Genomic DNA, 24240 nt, shown 5'->3' with positions numbered 1-24240 from the left:
TATGGTCATGAGCTGTGGGAGTTTCCTCCACAGAGTGTCCGGGCTCTCCCTTAGAGATAGGGTGAGAAGCTCGGTCATCCGGGAGGATCTCAGAGTAGAATCGCTGCTCCTCCACATCGAGAGAAGCCAGATGAGGTGGCTGGGGCATGCCTCCCGGACACCTCCCCGGTGAGGTGTTCCGGGCACGTCCCAGGGGACGACCCAGGACACGCTGGAGAGACTACGTCTTTCGGCTGGCCTGGGAACGCCTCAGGATACCCCCGGAAGAGCTGGATGAAGTGGCTGGGGAGAGGGAAGTCTGGGCGTCCCTGATAAAGCTACTGCCCTTGCGACCCGCCCTCGGATAAGCGTTAGAAAATGGATGGATGGATGGCCTTCTCTCTTAGAAAAGCAACAGCTTTTTTTTTTTTTTTTGGTTTGGTCTCTCTGTGTGGATCTGCATCAAATGGCCTGCAGCCAGGTACCTGTCTGCGGCCCAGCAGTTGGGGACCCCTGCTATAGTTTATTGATAGGGATAAGTGACAATTTTGTATGGGTCAGATCCTCTTCAATAGTTACTCAATTCCAGAGTGAAGTTTAGTGGAACGGCCTTATCCAAAGTCAAACTGAAATTTTAATATTGACTGCCTACAAAGTGAATGAATCTTCCACATTCCATCCCTCCACTCACAGTACTACTGACAATAAACGCATACAAAGAAGTTAACAATGAGCAAAGCATTAAGTTCAGTTCCAAGAAAGTAAACCTTATCAGATGGGCTGTTTTGTCAGCATTTGTTGGTAGGTCAAGTAGAAAAGCGGCATTTAAGTGCAGTCCACTCTCAATTAAGTTTTTAATTTTAATTTTATTTTATTCATGTATTCATTTTTTAGCCATGAAAGAGAAAGTATGGTATCCTGTCAAAAATATGTTGGAGGTGGAGAAGAAAAGCTGCAGGCAATGCATTGCTCAAGTGCAAAGTCTTGTCGAGTTGCTGAAGGAGCAAATGGAGAGAGACGGTGAAGAAACACCACAGCTGCTTACACTTTAAGAGTTTTTCGTCCCTCGACCGTTGAATTAACTGGCATTGACACTGAATTACAAGTTTTCTTCCTTTAAACCTTTGTGTGCAAGGCATTGCTACATAAACTAGTATTTGTAAGGCTGAACTAATCTACTTCATTTGTAGATAGATATTTAAAATGTGTTATAATTCAACAGAACAAAAGATATGTAAAAACGGTTGGGGCAGCACAGTGAGGTAGTGGTTAGCACCTCTGCCTCACAGTCGAGAGGTTTTCTATTCAACTCTCAGCTCTTGCCATCTGGAGTTTGCCTTAATTTTGATCATCTTTGATGTCCTTTTATCTGGTGTGCGTGATAATTTTGTTTGGAAATGCTAAAAATGTCGGTCGGATCTCATCTTCCCTAATTTAAATATGGAAAACAGCTTGGGTCTGATTGGTCCATATCACAGCATCTTCTGGATAGATGTCACGTCCACGAATACCACGCATGAGTTTAATTGTGGACGTTATTTATTCACACGGAACACACCTGCAAATACTATATCCATCCATCCATTTTCTAAACTGTTTATCCTCACTAGGGTTGCACATATGCTGGAGCCTATCCCAGCTCACTGCAGGCAGGAGGTGGGGTACACCCTGAACTGGTCGCCAGCCAATCGCAGGGCACATATAAACAAACAAACATTTGTACTCACATTCATACCTATTGGCAATTTAGAGTCTTCAATTAACCTACCCTGCATGTTTTTGGGATGTGGGAGGAAACCCACGCAGGCACGGGGAGAACATGCAAACTCCACACAGGCGAGGATTTGAACCCGTGTCCTCAGAACTGTGAGGCGGATGTGCTAAACAGTCGGGCCACCATGCCGCCCAAATACTATATAAGTATCTAAATGTTGTGTTTTACAATACTTAACTGTATTTGTAATTTTTAATGTAACTGTGTTGGATGAAAGAGTGCCGCTTGTGTTCATTGTCGCCAGCGAGGTTCAATACACATGAATGGGAGCAGATGATAAGCTCAAAATAGCCGCCTCTCTTATGTCACCCACACATCCAATTTCAGCCAGCTCACGTTCTCCATTAGTGGGCAAACAATCCAACGCTTGGTGCATTGTGCATATCGAGAGCTCCACAGCACTCACACCATGCTGTGAGAAGCCGCAGGGGACAGGCATCGCATTGCCATTCAGAGTGCTTTCGAGGCAGTCGAGGGACCTCGTTCCTCCCTAGTGGGCAGGCGTGAAAGTGCAAGAAATCTCGGAACTTTATCACAAGCAATAATTTCTAAATGCAATCAAGATGTAATCATCCCAGTTACATTTGATATCAGTCTTCTTAGAATGTCGATCAATTAAAATAGAGAATGCTTTTCCTTACACAAAGGGAAGTGAAGATTAAAACTTGCCCTACAATGAGTGACGTGACCAAACGCCACCGCACCATACAGTCCAGTCACACAGTGTACAGGGTTCTGCAACTAGTTTTGATTAATTACTGACCTTCTGCACAAGTTCGGCTGTGATTCCAGATGTCTAATCGCAAGTGAATGGCGTCGCAACAACACAGAGGTTTATGGCCAATCAAACTGCATGTATTTATATCACATGATCTTCCACAACAAAAGTTACCTTTGCAAAGCGATATCCAGTCCGCCAAGCCGTACCTACATGCAAAGGGATCACCGTTATGAAACCTGGTGACAAGTTTGAAAATCTGTTTATGGCTTGTCAAACCCTTGTTTGGGCTTCCCTGAACCAACTTGTGATTTATATTGTTGAGAAAATTGGGTTCTTTCTTCTGTGTCCTGTGACGGTAAAGTCATGCCTCAAAGTCTAAATTTGAGTTTTAGGACCAACTGCTAACTGCCATTTTGACATGCACATGCATCAACAGTTAGATGAATAATGTCCAAAAAAAAGGCCATGATTTTCCGTGTAGTTAAAAGATTCAATAAAACATTGTTAACACAGCCATATGGTATGTTTTCACCTAAACTGTATGTACTATATGTATGTAAACTGGATCACTTTTATGCATATCTTATTTAAGAACCACAATTTCCAACTTTGAAATGCTCATTATAGTTAATTATTGTTCATTGTTAGTTCATTGACCTACCTACCTATCTACCACGTCACAACTATAATCAATGGTTCCAAAAAGACGTTAGATAGCTGAGATCATTGATGTATAGCACAGCATGTGTGATTAACCTGCCACCATTTTCAGCAAATTTTGCCAGCTCCAGAGCCATCATTTCTGCTTTATTTTGAGTGCGACAAAGGTTAAACATTTTCAAGCAGGACAAGGGAAAGTGTATACTGCATGAGATGACAAGAGTCTTCACTAGCCAATTGCTAGGGAAAAGAAGGTTGTGAAGTGAACAGACAGTGCAGTGGAGAATACTCAAGCAACCTTCCACAAGTACATCTAATAGCATGGTGGAGACCAACTTCTGAATAGATACTTTCAGAGAGGAGGACCTTGAGGGATGATTATGTACATAGTGTCGTATTCCATCATATACTGCACTGTAGCTCTTTCATACTCTCGCTTGTCATTCTGAGTCAGACTCATCACAGAGAGTGCCTTGCAATACAGTATTTGAGGTTGAATGTAGTGTTGCAACCAACTCCTGCACATTTCCCGATGCAATATTAGTGTCAGGAAAGCACTGTGAAGCCAGTATGCTTAAGGAAAATTTTATTGGTATGAGAAATTACGGTACATTGAGCAAGAATGGCAAAGAATTCCACCTACAAAGCTTCAACAATTAGTGTCCTCAGTTCCCAAACGTTTATTGAATGTTGTTAAAAGAAAAGGTGATGTAACACAATGGTAAACATGACCTTGTCCTATCTTTTTTAGAACATGTTGCAGGCATCTAATTCAAAATGAGTGAATATTTGCACCAGAAAAAAAAAAACAATACTTTATCAGGTTTAAAGCTGGAATCCACCGCTTTTTTTGTTTAAAAAAAAAAAGCAAAAAGAAAAATCACCGAAGCCAATACGAGAGGAGCTGAACAAATGCTGATTAAGCATGTCAGCTCCTCTAACATCTTGCTGTATTCTTCAATAGTTAGTTTGTTATATATTTAGTGAATGGGCGATTCATTTCCCGCGCTGTCCCAGTTGGTGGCGCACCAAAAATGACAGAAGGAAATGACGGCACAGAAATGAGGCATTTTGCTGAGCAATGGGCGGAATGTGGTTGTAAAACGCTCACTTAAAATATTATAATGCGTTTCTGTAGCATAAAATAGTCATATATAATTACTGTGTCAACAAAAACAACAATAAAAGCCACAAATGAACATCTACCTCCTTTTGAGGAGCCCTTGGCTGCCAGCAGTGGTGTTGGTGGTCACATGGTCATGACCTAGAACTCCTCTCGTCCTTACTGATCTGTTTTTATTGCTTTTGTTGATCTGGAAGTGTGATGTGTGTTCAATTTGCACAGTGAAGTGTACATATATAGATATAGGTATTTAGAAAACTGACTTTGGGGTGAGCGATCACCTGTTAATAACAGGACTGCGTGAAAAAGACATTGACCAAGAGTTGACGCCGGGACAGAGTGAAATGTTGAACCACCACACTACAAATGCTTTTTTCATATTGTAAACAGTGAGAGGAACATGCACATATTTGAATGAGCATTGAAGCACAGCCAACTTTCTGTGAAATGAGGCCAATACAAAACAGTACACTGTGTGCTGCTCTGACCAGGGCTCCAGCTGGGATGAGCTGAGAGAGAGGGTATATTGTGTGTCCTCTTGGCACAATGTTGGGTTTAGGTACACACTTAATACATATATAGAGAGCGAGAGGATGCAGCCTTTTCCCATTGTGCCAATAAAGTTCATATTAATGTCGTTTATATTGAAATCAATCCAATCTCATTTCACATATTTTTGAATAGCAATGAGCTTACAGTGGAAACTTGATTTAACGGACTAATAGTGGCAGGGGGTCGTTCGTTACATCGGACTATCCGTTATATCGAATATTTTTTTATTTTATTATTTTTTTGTGGCCATATGCACCCATTTTACTGTACGGTATAAGATTATTGTTTTGTACTTTTTTTGTGGCCTAAAATGCCCAGTACAGTACAACGTTATTGTAAATCAATATAAAAACAGCTTGAAAATGTTTGAAAAGTTGTACATTTTACGTGAACTTACCAGACTGGTGTGCTCTATGTAGTCATTGGGTGCATCTCAAGTCCCTAAAATGCAACATTCCTAGCTCCTCGTTCCTCAAAACATTGACCACGACCCGGAAGTTGTTGTCACACCACTATATTAAGGACCGTCTCAAGTGTCTAAAAACGCCCATCAAGGAGATCCAGAAGGTAAAACTTAGACTGATAGAGAGAGAGAGAGAGAGAGAGAGAGAGAGAGGGAGAGAGATTCATTTAATAGCTTTTGAAAACCTTTCCCCATGAGCCAAACACTCGGTGTTTGTTATTACAAGTGAAATGGAAAAAAGAGGACAATTTAAGGTTCACACACACACACACACACATACACACACACACACACGCACACACATGCACAAACACACACACACACACTAACACACATGTAATTATAATACATGACGACGATACGTGATGTCACTGCAGAAAAACCTCCCAGAGATAGGTTTAGCAACGGTAATACAGTGTTTAAATAGTAAAGCAATGAGTGATTTGTGATGGGATAGTGAAATGTTTACTTATAATTTCGATCCGGGCTCTTGGGCTTGCTTGCTAGCTCCCGCATAGCCAAAGTCACCAGCAGTCCAAATGACTCTGACAGCTAAGTTGTCTTTGTAAATATTATCTAAAATAAATAAGTACTCCAGTGAATAAGATTTAGAGTCACCGTCCATTCCTTCGCTTTTAAACAAGCCGATTTTGGGACGGCAACACGGCCATTAGCCAGTGGCTGTGGTTGATTTACCTATGTTGTCACCATTTACCCACTTGTTGCTCTGTCCGCTAGTGTGAAAGCGAGCAAGTGCTCAAATCAACGGCCAGCCTCTCTCTCCCCACATTAAAAATGTAATCCTGTGAAATAATCAAATTTTTTAAATAAATGCACATATAACCTGATTACATGTCTTTTTTCAGTAACTGTACCAGATTACAGTTACATTTTTTAAAAATCCTGAGTACGTAACGCCAGTACATACGTATATTCCGGGACACCTGTCCAAGGCTGTTTCCACGTACCCCTGCAATGTGCTCATGTACCCTGGTTGGGAAACATTGCCATAGACGAACGGCTTGACAAAAAAATTAAAAACAGTTACTGCACTAAAAATAGCATGTTCCAGACTCCAGAGACTTGTGTGTCGTATTACTCTTAACGTTAACACCGCCGCCATGCTGCTCTTGCTCTGTGCAGAGCTCTATGCGACAAGAGATAGAACTCCTGCCATTATGGCCGCCACGCCAGTGCATTGCCTGGAAATGTTGCCACATTCAACATGGCCACCAAATGTCAACGCATTGCCTTTGATGGAATGTCGCCACTTTTTGTAGGCACGGGAGGCACGTCTGTTGGTTGGATCTAGTCAAATTGTATATTTGTGACCCGGAAATACGTACATCCCAGTCTCAGCATATATTGCACCACAGTGCCAGTAAACAACAGCGGCAGTAAACAACAGATTTTGTCAATGCCAGTTTAAGTGACAACTGGAAACTATTTTGGACACATGTACGGCCTTGAATGTATGTTACTTCCGATAGACGTTAAATCAGGGTCCGGTAAATCGAGGTGCCACTGTACCTGTGACTTTCCCATGGCTCCACGATGTCTCCACCTTCAATGTCTGCTTGCAGTCTGTAATCAAGGCCTTCAGTTCTGTACAGCTCCAATCAGTAAGATCACTACAGGTCACTACACTATCATGGAAAATACCACAATCATCATTAAATATCTCCAGACAATTTGATTATTGTAATGTGATTGGGCATATGGCCCGAGGAGTGAGCTGTGTTGCTGTTATGTGTTCCCTTCCCAGGCTTGAATCAGAGCAACATGGAGGTTCAAGCTCATGTTGCAGCCTAGCTGATTGCCCATTGTTCTTATTGTAATTTAATAAAAACTTTATGTAGGCTTCCGATTAGCTAAAATGGTCTTACAATTTGGGGGTTAAATGCTTTTTCATTAAAAAAATAAAATAAATAATAATGTGGGAGGGGGGGGAAAACCAAACACAAACAAAAATTTTTTTTACCATAAAACATTGCAGAAAATATTGGCTCATTATCTGTGGATTTTCATCAAAGAGCACCTTTGGGTTGCCAATGAGACTAGCAATAGGGAGAAGCCTCTACATCCATCTAAAATCACTTGAAGGGAGAACATCAGAGCCACTGTATACCTTTCCAACAATATGATTGGATTTTCCGGATAGAAGCTCTAACACTGATGTTCTCCTGCCTGTGAGGTGACTCAATCTTAAACCCCCTTACAGAAGAGAAGCACAGGTGGTTGCTTTTATTAATTCGAACCAAATCTCTCTTTGATGAGAAATTGTGTGAATCAACATGTTAGCTATACTGAACACTGTCTTGTATTAAACTGGAAACTTGCAAAACCCTGCAAACCTTAGTTATAAAGTTATTTTGCATTGTCTTTGTAACCTAACCTGTTCAAAGCCTTTACATTTTCTGTCAATGCTATGATGTACCCACAGGAGGGATGTGCTTTTCTACCACTCGGGCAGATACAGGTGCAATATACAATACAATACAAGCAAAGAATAGTGAAGTACACTTTGATACTGTATAAATAGCTCTTGCTTGCACTTTTGTGTTATCGCTGTATATACAAACCCCAATTCCAATGAAGCTGGGACGTTGCATAAAACATAAATAAAAACCGAATACGATGAGTCCTTTTCTGCCTATATTCAAGACAAAATATTAAATGTTCAAACTGAAGAAGGTTTGCAAATGTTATCATTTTGAATTTGATGCCTGCCACATGTTCCCTAAAAGCTGGGACAGGGGCAACAAAAGACTGGGAAAGCTGAATGCTCCAAAAATGTTTTTAATATTCCACCTGAACAGGTTAATTTGGAACCGGTAAGTGCTATCATTGGGTATAAAAGGAGCATCCCAAAAAGGCTCAGTTGTTCACAAGCAAGGATGGGGTGAGGTTCACCGCTTTGTGAACAACTGCATGCGCGAATAGTCCAACAGTTTAAGAACATTTCCCAGTGTACAATTGCATGACATTTAGGGATGTCAACATGCATGGTAGGTTAATTGACGACTCTAAATTGCCCGTAGGTGTGAATGTGAGTGTGACTGGTTGTTTGTTTGTATGTGCCCTGCGATTGGCTGGCAACCAGTTCAGGGTGTACCTCGCCTCCTACCCGATGATAGCTGGGATAGCCTCCAGCACGCCCGCGACCCTAGTGAGAAGAAGCGGCTCAGAAAATGGATGGATGGATGGATGGAACATCTGGGGGTCTATAATATAATCAAAAGATTCAGAGAATCTGGAGAAATTTCTGCAAGTATGCAGCAAGGCGTTGGAAATTGTGAGCGACTGGTTAGCAAATCTGCCTCACGGTTCTGAGGACCTGGTTTCAAATCCGGCCTCGCCTGTGTGGAGTTTGCATGTTCTCTCTGTGTGGCTGTCTGAGTTTTCTCCGGGTACTCTGGTACATCCCAGAAACATGCATGGTAGGGTAATTGAAGACTCTTAATTGCCCGTAGGTGTGAATGCGAGTGCGAATGGTTGTTTGTTTATATGTGCCCTGCAATTAGCTGGTGACCAGTTCAGGGTGTACCTCGCCTCCTACCCGATGATAGCTGGAATAGCCTCCAGCACGCCCGTGACCCTAGTGAGAAGAAGCGGCTCAGAAAATGGATGGATGGATGGATGGATGGAACATCTGGGGGTCTATAATATAATCAAAAGATTCAGAGAATCTGGAGAAATTTCTGCAAGTATGCAGCAAGGTGTTGGAAATTGTGAGCGACTGGTTAGCAAATCTGCCTCACGGTTCTAAGGACCTGGTTTCAAATCCGGCCTCGCCTGTGTGGAGTTTGCATGTTCTCCCCGTGGCTGTCTGAGTTTTCTCCGGGTACACTGGTACATCCCAGAAACATGCATGGTAGGGTAATTGAAGACTCTTAATTGCCCGTAGGTGTGAATGCGAGTGCTTTATATGTGCCCTGCAATTAGCTGGTGACCAGATCAGGGTGTACCCCACATTGCGCCCACAGCCAGCTGGGATAGGCTCCAGCACGCCCGCGACACTAGTGAGGATAAGCGGTATGGAAAAAGAATGAATGAATGCAGCAAGGCTTAAAACCAACATTGAATGCCCGTGACATTTGATTCTTCAGGCAGTACTGCATTAAAAACCTGCATCACTGTGTGAAGGATATTGCCACCTGGGCTCAGGAATATTTCATAAAACCATTGTCAGTTAACACGGTATTTCGCTACATCTACAGTGGGTACGGAGTATTCAGACCCCCTTAATTTTTTCACTCTTTGTTATATTGCAGCCATTTTCAAAAATTATTTAAATTAATTTTTTCCTCATTAATGTACACACAGCACCCCGTATTGACAGAAAAAAAAACAGAATTGTTGAATTTTTTGCAGATTTATAAAAAAATAATAAGAAATATAACAGCCATAAGTATTTAGACCCATCCATCCATCGATCTTCTGTACCACTTTATCCTCACAAGGGTCGCGGGCGTGCTGGAGCCTATCCCAGCAATCTTCGGGCGAGAGCAGTGATGTGCGGTCAGGGTAGGCAAGTGACGCAGAGCCGCACTGCCCCCCGGTGGTCTTTCCTTTCCACTACATGTGAATAGTAAAAAAACTAAAAATTTTGATTACATTAAATTGTTCTATTTTAGTTCTATGGTCCGTGCTTTACATTGATTTTCTTTTTCAATCCAATAATTTCAATGATTTCATCATTAAAATAACAGAATTTTCATATTTCCTGTTCAAATGCATAGGAAGTGCAGTTACGAGTCACAATGAGTCATCGCTCGCATGATGCTTAAAGAGACCACGCATACATCCATTCAGGCAGGCTGTGATTGGTCCGTGGCTTCACACATGAGACCTTGGTGTTTCCTCATTACATCGCCAATAATATACGTTTTATCACACATGTACTGCACTTACTGACGTTTAACAGACTGTCTAATATATTTAATGAAAGTGTGTGACATTTAGTCTTTCTTATCGACCAGAAAAGCCACTAAAGGTGCACAGTGGAGTCTGGTATGTACGGTGCGACAACCAGCATGTGGCAGTGTTGAGTTTAGCTTCAGTCACGTAACGTAGTCAGTGCCTCACCAATCATAAACCTCACCGCACGTCACTGGGCAAGAGGCGGGGTACACCAGGAACTGGTCGCCAGCCAATCACAGGGTATTCAGACCAAAGCTTTGCTCAGTATTTAGTAGAAGCACCCTTTTGAGTTAAGACAGCCAGGAGTCTTTTTGGGAATGATGCAACAAGTTTTTCACACCTGGATTTGGGGATCCTCTGCCATTCCTCCTTGAAGATCCTCTCCAGTTCTGTCAGATTGGATGGGGAACATTGGTGGACAACCATTTTCAGGTCTCTCCAGAGATGCGCAATTGGGTTTAAGTCAGGGTTCTGGCTGGGCCATTCAAAAACAGTCACAGAGTTGTTCTGAAGCAACTCCATTATTTTAGCTTTCTCTATTTTAGGCTCTTCTCCCCCGATTGCTCAGTTTGGCCGTACGGCCAGGTCTCGGAAGGGTTCTGGTCATCCCAAATGTCTTCCATGTAAGGATTATGGAGGCCACTGTCCTCTTAGAAACCTTAAATGGAGCAGAATTATTTTTTGTAACCTAGGCCAGATGTGTTCCTTGCCACAATTCTGTCTCTGAGCTCTTCAGGCAATTCCTTTGACCTCATGATTCTCATTTGCTCTGGCATGCACTGTGAGCTGTAAGGTCTTATATAGACAGTGGTGTGGCTTTCCTAATCAAGTCCAATCAGTGTAATCAAACACAGCTGGACTCCAATGAAGGTGTGGAACCATCTCAAAGATGATCAGAAGAAATGGACAGCACCCGAGTTAAATATATGTGTCACAGCAAAGGGTCTGAATACTTATGGCTGTGTGATATTTCAGTTTTCTTTTTTTAATAAATCTGCAAAAATGTCAACAATTCAGTTTTTTTCTGTCAATATGGGGTTCTGTGTGTACATTAATGAAGAAAAAATTAACTTAAATGGTTTTAGCAAATGGCTGCAATATAACAAAGACTGAATTTAAGAGGGTCTGAATACTTTCCGTACACACTGTACAAATGCAAGTTAAAACTCTACCATACAAAGCAAAAGGCATATATCAAAAACACCCAGAAACACTGCCGGCTTCTCTGGGCCCAAGCTCATCTGAGATGGCCTGACGCAAATTTTAAAAGTATGCTGTGGTCTGACAAGCCCACATTTCAAATTTTATGGGAAATCATTTTATGGGAAATCATGGAGGAAATCCAAAGAGGAAAAGGACCATCCAGATTATTATCAGCACAACGTTCAAAAGTCATCATCTGCAATGGTATAGCATCTGTTAATGCTCATGGCATGGGTAACTTGCACACCTGTGAAGGCACCATTAATACTGAAAGGTACATACAGGATTTGGAGCAACATATGCTGCAGTTCAATTTTCTTTTTTTTCAGGGACATTCTGCCTAGTTCTGTGAGACAATGCCGATCCACATTCTGCACGTGTTACAACAGTATGGCTTCATAGTACAAGAGTGTGAGTACTAGACTGGCCAAACCTGTTTCCCACTGAAAATGCGTGGTGCATTATGAAGCACAAAATACAACAACAGAGATCCCGGACTGTTGAGACACTGAAATTGTACATCAAGCAAGAATGATAAAGAACTCCACCTACAAAGCCTCAACAATTAGTGTCCTTAATTCCAAAACGCTTATTGAGTGTTGTTTATCCGAAAGGTGATGTAACACACAGTGGTAAACATGCCCCTGTCCCAGCTTATTTGCAAAAAACAACAAAGTGTATCAGTTTGAACATTAAATATTTAGTTTGTAGTGTATTCCATTTAATATAGGTTGAAAATGATTTTCAAATCATTGTATTGTTTTTATTTATGTTTTACACAACATCCCTAGTCCCTACTTCATTGGAATAGGGGCTTGTACTTTTAGAACACACATATTTAGTGTGAGTGCAAGAGAAGAGCACTTTCATATGAGCAGTAATGCCAAAGAGTAACAATGCCACATTTTCAATTTGGGTGCGTTTGTCGTTGCGGCACGACGTTGCGTTGTTGCTCCATAGCAGTTGTTGCTCCATAGCAGTACATACTGAATGTAATTAATGGGTTGGTCAATGGTTAACTGCACTGTGCTATGTGTTGTTGCAGTGTTGAAAGCCTTTACACCTGTTGCCAACACTGTTAGAGTGCGTGAACACGCATTTTGGCACCCACTATTTGGGATCGTAGTAAAAGACTGCAATCTTAGTTAATCGCAACTCCGAGCAACACGCCCACTAACACGTGCGCAGTCAGAGTGAACATGCAATTTAACAGCCAATATTTGGGATCTTAGTAAATCAGGCACTAATTTCTAAATGTCGTGGAAGTTTTAAAGCTTCAATGCTTGGTTGGATGGCGATAGCCCACACTCCACACTATGGGTTCTTCGTTCTGCCTTATTTCTCCCATTTACACCTTATACTTATCACCTTTTTGGTGCATCATGTATGGTGGCCGACAGGGGCGAATGCACTGCAAACGGCCATATGCTGCATAGCAGGAAAGACGCAAGAAAAACACACAAGCACATAAAACAACTGCAAAAGAAAAATTCAGCAAGATAAAAAAAAAAAAACTGCAATCACAGAAAACAACTGCAAAAGAAAAATGATTCAAACACAACAAGTCACACGCAAATCCCAAAACAACTGCAAGAGAAAAATGCTGCGAGTTCACGCTACACAATGGAAGTCCGCCAGGCTACTAGGGGGCGCGACCTCCGGGACGGACGAGTCCTGGGAGACCAGAGGCACCACAGGTATGTATAGGTACATACGACACACCCATTTTGTGCTCCAAGCCGACGGTGATGTATGTACATATTAGGAGTGGATTACCCAAGGGAATGATTAAGGCCAGTTTATTCTTTTCTGTAGGATGCTGCTATCGGATGGAGAGAGGGCCTCGGTTTCAAGCCATCTCATTAGATTGTTCTGTGCCTCCTCCCAAGAGTCAACCTCTGAGAAACAGCTCATTAAGATGCAGCAGCCAAGTCAGCAGCAGGCCAATAAGAGACAATAAGTGAAGTGAAATGGCATATGAGAGTAAGTCCAAAGGGAAACATCTGCATAATGTTCTTCTGTAGAGTGGGAAAATTGCTCTGCATTAACAAGACCTGAAAGAATATACAGAGTTTAAAAGAAGGGAAGTACGTAAAATGTTTGGGGAAACAAGCAAAAATCCATCCATCCGTTTTCCGTACCGCTTATCCTCAAACAACCATTCGCACCTATGGGAAATTTAGAGTCTTCAATTAACCTACAAGTCATGTTTTTGGGATGTGGGAGGACACCCGAGTACCCGGAGAAAACCCACACAGGCACAGGGGAGAACATGGCAAACGCCACACAGGCGAGGATGGATTTGAACTGTGAGGCCAAAAGTGCTAACCGGTCGCCCGCCGTGCCCCGTTTTGTTGAGATCATCCAGGAAAATAATTTATAATAATATAATAAAATAATAAAGTCCTAATGTGAGTCCACAATATTGCAATGTTGCCTGGCAACTGTAACTCAAAATTCAATTAAAAGTGTGATGAGGAAATTCTACAAATATTTAATGAATCCCTCAATCAATTTTCAATTTGTTTTGGAAAACTTATTCAGCAGGAGCTTTGCAAATACATACCATTTTTATAAATGTTATCTTCCTCTTTTAAACCCTCATTCAATAACATGGCATAGCAGATCCTAAACTAATTTCAGATATCCCTTGTGTGGAACGACTCTGTCTCTGTACTGTACTTAAGATGCTGAAACAGCAACTAGAACATAATTCAACCAGGAGCTCAGGAAAAGCAGCAAGAAGAATTGTGACTTAAACTGCAACTGGAATTAAATTTGAAACTGGAATTAAATTTAAGAGGTGCCAGAGAATGCAATAGGGACTTTTATCAAGTTTGCGCCCGTTTCTGCACATGCAACTTTTAGTAAATCACGTAAGCTAAGCATGAGAATGAAGTCAACAATATTTTTTAATATTTACATTAACCCCAATAGTCCAACTTCATTGTAATTGACAGCAAAGGTGGGTCACACAAACAGTGCAGCTACATGGACTAAATTTCCATGCTACGCGAAATGCTCAAATACATCCATAGAAGTAAGTATGTCAGCAAGGGCATATGCATTACAAATTCATTCTATTGATCTATTACACCACATTACAAAATAGATAAGATGAAATATGGATCAATAAACACCTATAAAAGCTTTTTCACACCTATATATGGTACATATGTCAGAATAACTTTGACTAGCCAAATAGCAAACAAAAGTTAAAATCTGCATTAAATGTCTCCCAAATATATTCAACACTCATCATTATATTCCTCGTGAAGCATTTATTTTACAGCTCTTTTTTTCTATACTGCTTATTCATCCCAGCTGACTTTGTGGCATGGTACACCCCGGATGTCTTATTGGAATCCCACACGCATTCCTGGCAAGACACGCCCCACTGCAACATGATTGGCTCCTGCATCATGGAAGGGCAGGCTATGCAGATGTAACAAGATGACCATCCCAAATACAGTATCGACACTGTTAACAGATTTGTATTGAACTCAAATAAATGAGGATATATTTGTCATGTTAATTCTGATTAAACTGAACTTTTTCATATGCTTTCTTCCTGGAAATGTGTTTTAAATCAAATCAATAGTTTTTACGCAAACCAACTGATTTTGTATTACTAATTTACTGATATTGTCAAATTTTAGTTAATTATACTTTTTAATTTCTTTTCTTATTGTAGTTTTATGTTTGAGCTCAAACGATGCAGGTCCATTGGCCCCGCCCATACACAGGTCCGCCAAAAATCTAGTTTAAGCCAGTTTAGCTTTAACAAAGCTAAACTCAACCACGAACTCCCTAAATACAAGCAGCACATCGACTGTCCTACCAGGGAAAATAACATTTTAGACCACTGCTACACTACGGTAAAAAACGCATACCGTGCTATACCTCGTGCAGCCCTGGGCTCGTCTGATCACTGCTTAATTAACTTAATACCGACGTACAGGCAAGAACTTAAATGCGCGAAGCCTACAGTGAAAACAGTGAAAAAGTGGACCAATGAAGCAAAGATGGCACTTCAAAGCTGTTTAGACTGCACAGACTGGAGTGTCTTTGAAAATTCAGCTGGGAGCCTGGATGAATATACGGACACTGTCACATCCTATATCAGTTTCTGTGAAGAGGTTTGTGTACCAACAAAATCATTTTGCACATTCAACAACAAGAAGCCGTGGTTCACTGCTAAACTTAAGGAGCTTCGCCAAGCTAAGGAGGACGCATATCAGAGCGGGACAGGGCCCTGTATAATCGAGCTAGAAACCAGCTGACTAAAGAAATGAACATTGCAAAGAGGATCTATGCAGCAAAGTTGGAAAATCAGTTTAGCGCAAACGACTCTAAATCAGTCTGGCATGCATTCCAATCGCTTACTAATTACAAGCGACGATCCCCCCAAGCTGAGAACAATAGCACACTAGCCAACGACTTGAATACCTTCTACTGCAGATTTGAAAAGGACAGTTTCACACCACACACCCACCCGGCCGCACCCGCGACCACAATCACACCTCTGACCTCTGCGTTAACCATCCATGAACAGGATGTGAGACGCATCTTCAAACAACAAAAGATTAACAAAGCGGCAGGCCCGGACCACGTGTCCCCATCCTGCCTCAAAGTCTGCGCGGACCAGCTCGCTCCAGTCTTCACTCAGATCTTCAACAGATCTCTGGAAATGTGCGAAGTTCCATCCTGTTTCAAACGCTCCACCATCATTCCAGTCCCCAAGAAATCTGCAATCTCGGGTCTGAATGACTACAGGCCTGTCGCTTTGACATCTGTGGTCATGAAGTCCTTTGAACGTCTCGTGCTGGACCACCTCAAGAGTGTCACAGGTCCCCTGCTGGACCCCCTGCAGTTTGCCTACCAAGCGAACAGATCTGCGGATGATGCAGTCAACATGGGACTGCACTTCATCCTAGAACACCTCGACAGTGCAGGGACCTACGCGAGGATCCTGTTCGTGGACTTCAGCTCAGCGTTCAACACCATCATCCCTGAACTCCTTTCATCCAAGCTTCTCCAGCTCAGCGTCTCACTTCCCATCTGCCAGTGGATTTACAGCTTTCTGACGGGCAGGACACAGCAGGTGAGGCTGCGGGAGGCCACCTCATCCACACGCAGCATCAGCACTGGGGCGCCCAAAGGTTGTGTCCTCTCTCCGCTGCTCTTCTCTCTCTACACGAACGACTGCACCTCAGCGAACCCGACTGTCAAACTCCTGAAGTTTGCAGATGACACCACTGTCATCGGCCTCATCAAGGACGGTGACGAGTCTGCATATCGACAGGAAGCGGAGCGGCTGGAGCTGTGGTGCAGCCGACACAACCTGGAGGTGAACACGCTCAAGACTGTAGAGATGATCGTGGACTTCAGGAGGCATCCTTCGCCACAGCTGCCCCTCATGTTGTCCAGCTGCCTTGTGTCAACCGTCGAGACCTTCAAGTTCCTGGGAATTACAATCTCTCAGGACCTGAAGTGGGCGACCAACATCAACTCCGTCCTCAAAAAGGCCCAGCAGAGGATGTACTTCCTGCGGCTTCTGAGAAAGCACGGCCTGCCACCGGAGCTGCTGAGACAGTTCTACACAGCGGTCATCGAATCAGTCCTGTGTTCTTCCATCACAGTCTGGTTTGGTGCTGCTACAAAAAAGGACAAACTCCGACTGCAACGGACAATCAAAACTGCTGAAAGGATTGTCGGTACCCCCCTACCCATCCTTGAGGACTTGCACGCTGCCAGAACTAAGACAAGGGCGTGCAAAATCCTCTCGGACCCGCCGCACCCCGGTCACCAGCTCTTCCAGCTCCTTCCCACAGGTAGGCGCTACCGATCAATGCAAACTAGAACTAGTAGACATTCCAACAGCTTCTTCCCTCTTGCAATCAACTTCTTAAACAGCTAACCTATAATTCCATTACAACAAGCTGGCAATTTTTTGACTTGAGTTCGTTGTCACATTTCTGTGGGGCCAATTATGTATTACTCGTGGACTCACTGTAGTTGTCTCGCCATGCTGCACTATTTGCATATACTGGCCACTCATGCCAGAGTAGCATCTGCTCCATTTGCACACTGATTGAGGAGTAGCCGTAACATTTGCACAACCATTGTCTCAGATTATCGCACTACTCGTCACTTTAAACCGCATACACTCCTTGAAGTCTCAGCGCCCTTTGCACAATGGTCATTGCACCGGACTATTGCGATATTAGTCATTCGAACTGCTCTAAGTACTAGAGGAGTCTGCATCTTTTTGCACAATTGTTTTTGTCAATGTCTTTATGTCTCCAAAGTGTTCTGTAAATTGACTGTCTATTGTACTAGAGCGGCTCCAACTACCGGAGACAAATTCCTTGTGTGTTTTGGACATACTTGGCAAATAAAGATGATTCTGTTTAGACAGCATGGCACTGATCAATGAGATCTGATTTTGAACTTGGTGAGACAAAGCACACTGTTAGATATTCCTGTAAATTCTGCAGTTATTTACCACATACAGTGAAATACTTTAAAATTGTTATACAGTGATTAACTACAGTTTCATCATGGAAATTTGGTTGAAATCACACAGTTACTATAGTTTGCATGCAGCAAAATTGTGAAGCCATGTGGCTTCCAGCATGCATTGGCCATAAAATGTTGAACTGTTGCCGTAACAAAGACGTCAATCATTCATATTATATTCATATTATATATATTCATGAACGATAAGGATTAACGTAACATGAATCGTGTGTTGATGTTACTCAGAGTTGATTTAATGTGTGTCTTATTTAACTCTTGCGTTGCATTTCTGCTGCACTTTGTTTTCGTGAAACCCTGACTGTGGGTAGTGTGCAATAGAGTGACATGGCGGTCAGTTCTGCTTAATGCTAAGTGTCGACTGGTGACTTATCAGCTGCATTACATCCAAGTGTGTAATTCCACGTGGTTGCTCAATTTGACCAACTTCTTCTACAAGCCAAAAGTGCTCCCATTTTCCTTGTGTGACTCATCAGCACCACATTGAATAAAAGTATTGCAGGTACTTCCAGCGGTACCATGGCCCATTTACCTTCAAGTAAGCCATGCTATTCTTCGTTCCCTTTTTTGACTCCTGTGTTTCCTTGTTCTCAGTGTTTCCATGTTCCTGATCCACGTCACTCCTGCCACCAAGCCAGCCGCCTGTCCTCCCCACTGCCTGCCACCTGTCCACACCACCGCCTACCAACGCACCCAGGACCACCTCGATAACCTTTCCTCAATAATAAATAATGTTCATCATTTTACATCTGCCTCCGCCTGCTCTTGGGTCCAGCTACTCCTCATACATGACAGAATACTTTGGCCATTGTGGACCCAGCAACTCCGGCGGCACTGATGAATGCACTCTCTCCAAGGAGCCCACATAGGAAGACAATAAATGACTCTCCAAGAACACATGGAATCTCTACACTCCCTCACACAACAAGTATCCCTCCTTTCCTCGACGATGCTATCCAAACTTCCACCTCTAAGTATGCCCGCAGCCTCAGAGCCACCCTGATTCCCATACAAAGAACCTCATGTCCCGCCGCCCGAGCCCTACTCCGGGGACCTAGGTGCATGTAGCCAGTTTTTACTCAATTGCTCACTCGTTTTCAACCTTCAACCATACAGTTATCCCACCGAACAATCCAAAGTTGCTTATGTCACTAACCTCCTCCGCGGCAAAGCAGCTAAATGGTCCACTTCCTTATGCCAAAACTCCACTCATTCGATTCCTTTTCCAACGAACTCCGTAAAGTGTTCGATCACCCCGTTCAGTGCAAAGAAGCCACCCGTCATCACCTCATGGTCACGCAGGGCGTTAAATCAGCAGTGGAATATTCCGTTGAGTTCCGGATATTGGCGGGTGAATGTGGGTGGGCTGACGCGGCACTTAGGGGGATTTTTTCTAATGGCGTTTCCGAGCAGCTCAAGGATGAGCTAGCGGTCCGGGACGAGCCCTCATCTCTCGAGGATCTCATCGGCCTTTCCATCCGTCTGGATAACAGACTGCAAGAGCGAACATGAGAGAGGGGGGGTTCGCCTGCGCAAAAACCCTCCCACTCCGAGCACCACGCCGTCAGCTTATCACCCGCCTCCCGCACCGTCTTCCGCACTTCCGTCATTCCCTATAGCCACCGAAGAGCCTATGCAAATTGCCAAGACACGGTTAGCGTCAGCGTCATGCCATCCAGCGGCTGTGTATCTACTGCGGTCAATCCGGTCACTTTATTTCCTTGTGCCCCCTCCGACCAAAAGACCAGGCTCACCGCGTCCTGAGCCAAACTTCAATTCCCTCTAGCTCTCCCTCTCGCATGACCGTTCCCGCTTGCATTATAATTTCGGGTCATGACACAACCATCACTGCCCTTATCGATTCCGGTGCAGATGACACATTCATTCATGAAGCCATAATTCACTAGCTCCAAATCCCTCTCCAACCATTTCCTTCTCTCAAAAAAGTCACAGCCCTGGATTGCCAAGTCATATCTCCTGTCACCCATCAGTGCCAATGCAATCATAGACTGGCAAATTCCCACCACCCGGAAAGCGCTGCAACGTTTCCTTGGATTCATCAACTTCTACCGCTGCTTCATCCGCAATTACAGCAAGGTCACACTTCCCCTCACCAGCCTCACATCCACCAAGTCTCACTTTCAGTGGACCCCGGCAGCATCCCAAGCTTTTGAGCAACTCAAAACCCTTTTTAACAGTGCTCCCATCCTACGCCACCCCGACCCCTCCCTCCAGTTCGCGTCTGGAAGTCGTCTGGAAGCCGTCTGGAACCAGTACCTGGTCGACTGGTAAGGGTACAGGCCGGAGAAGCGGTCTTGGATTTCCCGGAAGTTTATACTCGATCATACCCTTTTGGACGACTTCTACGCGGCTCACCAGGGAAGCCTGGCAGGATGCTGTCATATACTGCCCTGCAGTTCCATTATAGGAGCCTGAAGGGCGCTTTGTGTCCTCTCTCTCTCCCCCCTCCCCTCTCTGTTTTCAGGACCTGTCTCCAATCAGCCTCATCACCACCGGTATATAAGCCTGCCTGTTCCAGGAAATCCTTGCCAAAGTATTGCAGTTACTTCCGGCGGTACCACGGCCGATTTACCTCCAAGTAAGCCACACTATTCTTCGTTCCCTTTTCTCCTGTGTTTCCTTGTTCTCAGTGTTCCTGATCCACGTCTCTCCTGCCACCAAGCCAGCCGCCTGTCCTCCCCACTGCCTGCCACTTGTCCACACCACCGCCTACCAACGCACCCAGGACCACCTCGATAACCTTTCCTCAATAAACTGTTCATATTTTACATCTGCCTCCGCCTGCTCTTGGGTCCAGCTACTCCCCATACGTGACATGTGCTGTTTGTTGCATATACACATTCCGGAGGCCTGTAACTGGAGCAGCAAGAATCATTTGTTTTTAGATGCTCCACCATTTCAGCTAGATCATTTGCATAAACAGTGGTTATGGTTACAGAGACAGCAATGTCCTGAATTTCTCAAAGAGATATTATTTCACACGAAATCTAAGCAAGCTTATGAGCAGAATATTGTAACGTGTGTTGTATATGGCAGTCATCATATTTAGAATAAGGTTACATATTTAAAATAAGGTGTTTGACACATTTGACTGTCTAATTTTATAGCCTTACTTTATGTAGTTTTTATATGTATTTTTATTTAATTTACCTTTGTACATATAAATGCAGTTGTCTTGTTCTTTTTGAGCTCCATGCTTTAAAACAGATTTGCATTTTTGTGTAGAAATGTAGAAATGTCATCCAGTTTTTTTTTTTTTAAAGGAAGTTGCGTAACTTGATTGGAGTCATGCCCTTATAACATGTAATAAAGGTATTTAATATTATTTCTTATCCCAAAATAGTAATCAATGTGCAGTAAGCATAAATTGCTTTTTACATGTTTGCTGCTTTCCCACTGAACCTGTGACTGTAACCAGACTTCAGTGGGGGTTCATACAAAATGAAATGCAAATTGTTTGAAAAAGCTTGAATTAATTTCTAGAAAATGTATGAAATTGTGCAGTCATCCTGAGATTCAAACAAATTATTGCAAATATTTACAGGACTGTATATGGGCTGCACAGCCACTAGTTTAAACTCAGTATTAGTGCTTTATTCTTTTTATATACAGTGTTGTGGTCAAACAATAATGAGCTTTGTGTAAAGGGGCCTATTAGGTTTTTAATGGTGGGCGAACTTACACAGAGGTGTGATTAACTCACACAATTTTAGAATTAAGAAGGTAAAAATGGCAAATGGTGAATTCTGTAGTGCAAGGTGAAATTTGGCATCTGCATCTTCGTGTGAATTATGAAACATCATCAACACTTTAACTGTCACTTTCTGCATATGATTGATCAACTCAAATGAAATGTGCTGTGACACTCAATCTTTTGTGAAACCACTTGTCTGAGTGTCTCAGCAGGATCTCGATAGGAGGTTTTTTGTGTGCAAAATTATTACACTACTCAGTGTACTTGACTGATTTCAGCATCTCAGTTGACAGCAGTTTTTTTTTATGTGGATCAAACGATGTGTGTGTGCATTTAGAGTGGTCTAATACAAGAGGAAGTGGGTCACGGCTCCTCAGGGGAACCAATCTGGTAGCTGGAACTTCCTCTTCATCATACATGTTTAATGATGGATTGTGTCATTTTTAAAAGGCAAAGGCCCCGCCTCAGAGGCAATTAACAAAGTCAACTGTAGCACCACACACACACACACACACACAATAAGAAAATTACATGCAGCTGCTCAATATATGGAAAATACAAACATTTAAACACTCATTTGCACATAATTTATCACATCAGACATACAGCATAACATTGTCTTTTATTAATGTCGTTTCCCTTAGTGACCTTAATGTTTGAAAATCTTTGAGATTGCACTTTATTTTTGCTCTGTGAACATTCTGTCTGAAAAAGCTCCTATGCATCTATTTGCTAGTCAAACAAAGCAAAATCACTGCATTTTTAACTTGTTTGTTTTTGTGCTGGGCTCGAAGAGGAATGTCGGGTGAGGCTATACCACAATATCCATCTCGTCCATTAGAAGAAAAAAAAAAGTAAAACGAACCAGCTCAGCCATTTTAGTTCGCAGACAGTTGCCACTTTGAAAGATACAAGCAACAAGTTCACAACTGTCCACTTCTCACATTTGGAATGAACCGAGACGCCATTGTTTAGGTTTCTAAACGAATAAAGTTCGAAGAAATGTGCGCGCACATAATAGATATAAGGTGAGGTGATTGAAGTGTTTCATCAAGAGAGAAAGAAACAAACACAACAACTAAGATATCTCAAACGTGCAAACGGCCATGCGGTGTTGCTTGGAGCCTCACCAGAGTCCGTGTAACGAGGTCTGGCCAGATCCCTGAAGTAGTAGGTGAAATCCAAACAATCGTCATCCTGCACCTCGCCTTTGGAGCACAGGTCGGAGAGCAGCTCGAGCGCTTTCGACAAATCTCATACTCTCTTTCTGCAGGCATTGCCCTCCAGCATCCTCCTGACTGCCCGTCCTCCTCCACCTCCGTCGCACGCACTACAGGCACGGTACCGCGGCTACACCCCTGGATGTCGACGCTGCATCAAAACCAGAGTTCTGCTGACTTTGAGCTTATTTATGCGCAGGAACGTAGGTTTCGATGAGTTTCCTTCTTTTTAAAACATCCCGAGGTTGATTATTTTACGTGCCGGCTCCAAAATCTCCCTCCTACTGCTGTTTCTCTAATATCCGCTCGTGAAGCATCAATGGCTGCGAATGAATGAGTGACTGGATCCTCTCTGCTCACAGTGATCCTTTCAGTGCATCGGGATGCTGAGAAGCACAGGAAGTTAATAAGCCTCCATCAACCCCCGCCTTCCCCACGGCATCCTCCATCCCGCAAGCCAAAGAGCAGGGTCCCTCTTTGCTATGATTTTATTTTAAAATAAATAAAATGAGTCAAGTGGAGAGGTCAGCTGGTTTCTTTTCTGACAGTTCAGCCAAAAATGTGATTCGTCCCACTGGCTAAACATGAGGTAATGGCTCCTAGCCACCTGCATGTCGCAGATGGTTAGAGTGGAAAGAGGCCTAATTAATGAGATGTGTCTGACCTTCACTGATAGGAGTAATAAAGAGCAAGCACAATGGATAAATGTGCCATTAAAGCGCAGATAAATTGAATAAAGGGCTCCCTGTCCATGTCTCTGTCTCAGTCAATTTCAAAATAGATACAGACAGGTTCACCAAAGTCAAAAAATAGCACAGAGCTCAACAAATACCATGATTAGACTATAAAAAAAATCCACTTGCTCTAATTTACCTTCATATTTTAGGCGGGTGAACTGCAGTCAACTGATCCAGTTCCTGTATGTTCTTGCACAGCTGAATATTGCAAGTTGCACACATTACAGCAGCTGTCAAAACTGTTACTATACGCACACAGATGACACCCTTATCATTTTTTTCCCCCTCCAAAAATTCCATCTAGGTTTTGGCATGATCAGTGTGTATTATTTGGAGATTTTCCCCATTTGAATTTTTTAAAGATCATCAAACAAATGTAAATATCAGACAAAGATAAAATGCAGTTTTTAAATGGTTATAAAATATTCAAAGATGCCTGGCCGTGTGTAAAAAAAAAAAAGTAATTGCACCTCTTGTTAAATCACAAATTAATTGTGGTTTATCAAATGTTTTGGAAAGGCTGACTGGTTCACTGACCAGACCCAAGCCTGATTACCTCCAGATCTGTTCAATCAAGAGATCACTTCAATCGAACCTTTCTAATCAAATAAAGTTGGCTAAAATATCCAG

The 24240-nt window shown here is 42.8% G+C and overlaps 1 protein-coding gene across 1 annotated transcript in view; it reads right to left on the bottom strand.

The window, feature by feature from the left end:
* syt9b (synaptotagmin IXb) overlaps positions 1 to 23311 on the bottom strand; it is a 47771-nt gene extending 24460 nt beyond the window's left edge. The window contains 2 exon segments of the mRNA XM_061774375.1: positions 22784 to 22894; positions 22897 to 23311. Coding sequence (XP_061630359.1) covers positions 22784 to 22894; positions 22897 to 22930 — 145 coding nt within the window. The 5' untranslated portion in view covers positions 22931 to 23311.
* Positions 23312 to 24240: the final 929 nt, after the last annotated feature.

This window comes from Phyllopteryx taeniolatus, chromosome 5 (assembly GCF_024500385.1).
Source record: "Phyllopteryx taeniolatus isolate TA_2022b chromosome 5, UOR_Ptae_1.2, whole genome shotgun sequence".
In the NCBI taxonomy this organism is placed as follows: Eukaryota; Metazoa; Chordata; class Actinopteri; order Syngnathiformes; family Syngnathidae; genus Phyllopteryx; species Phyllopteryx taeniolatus.
Note: the sequence above shows the minus strand (reverse complement) of the source record. Positions and strands in the feature narration are given on the sequence as shown.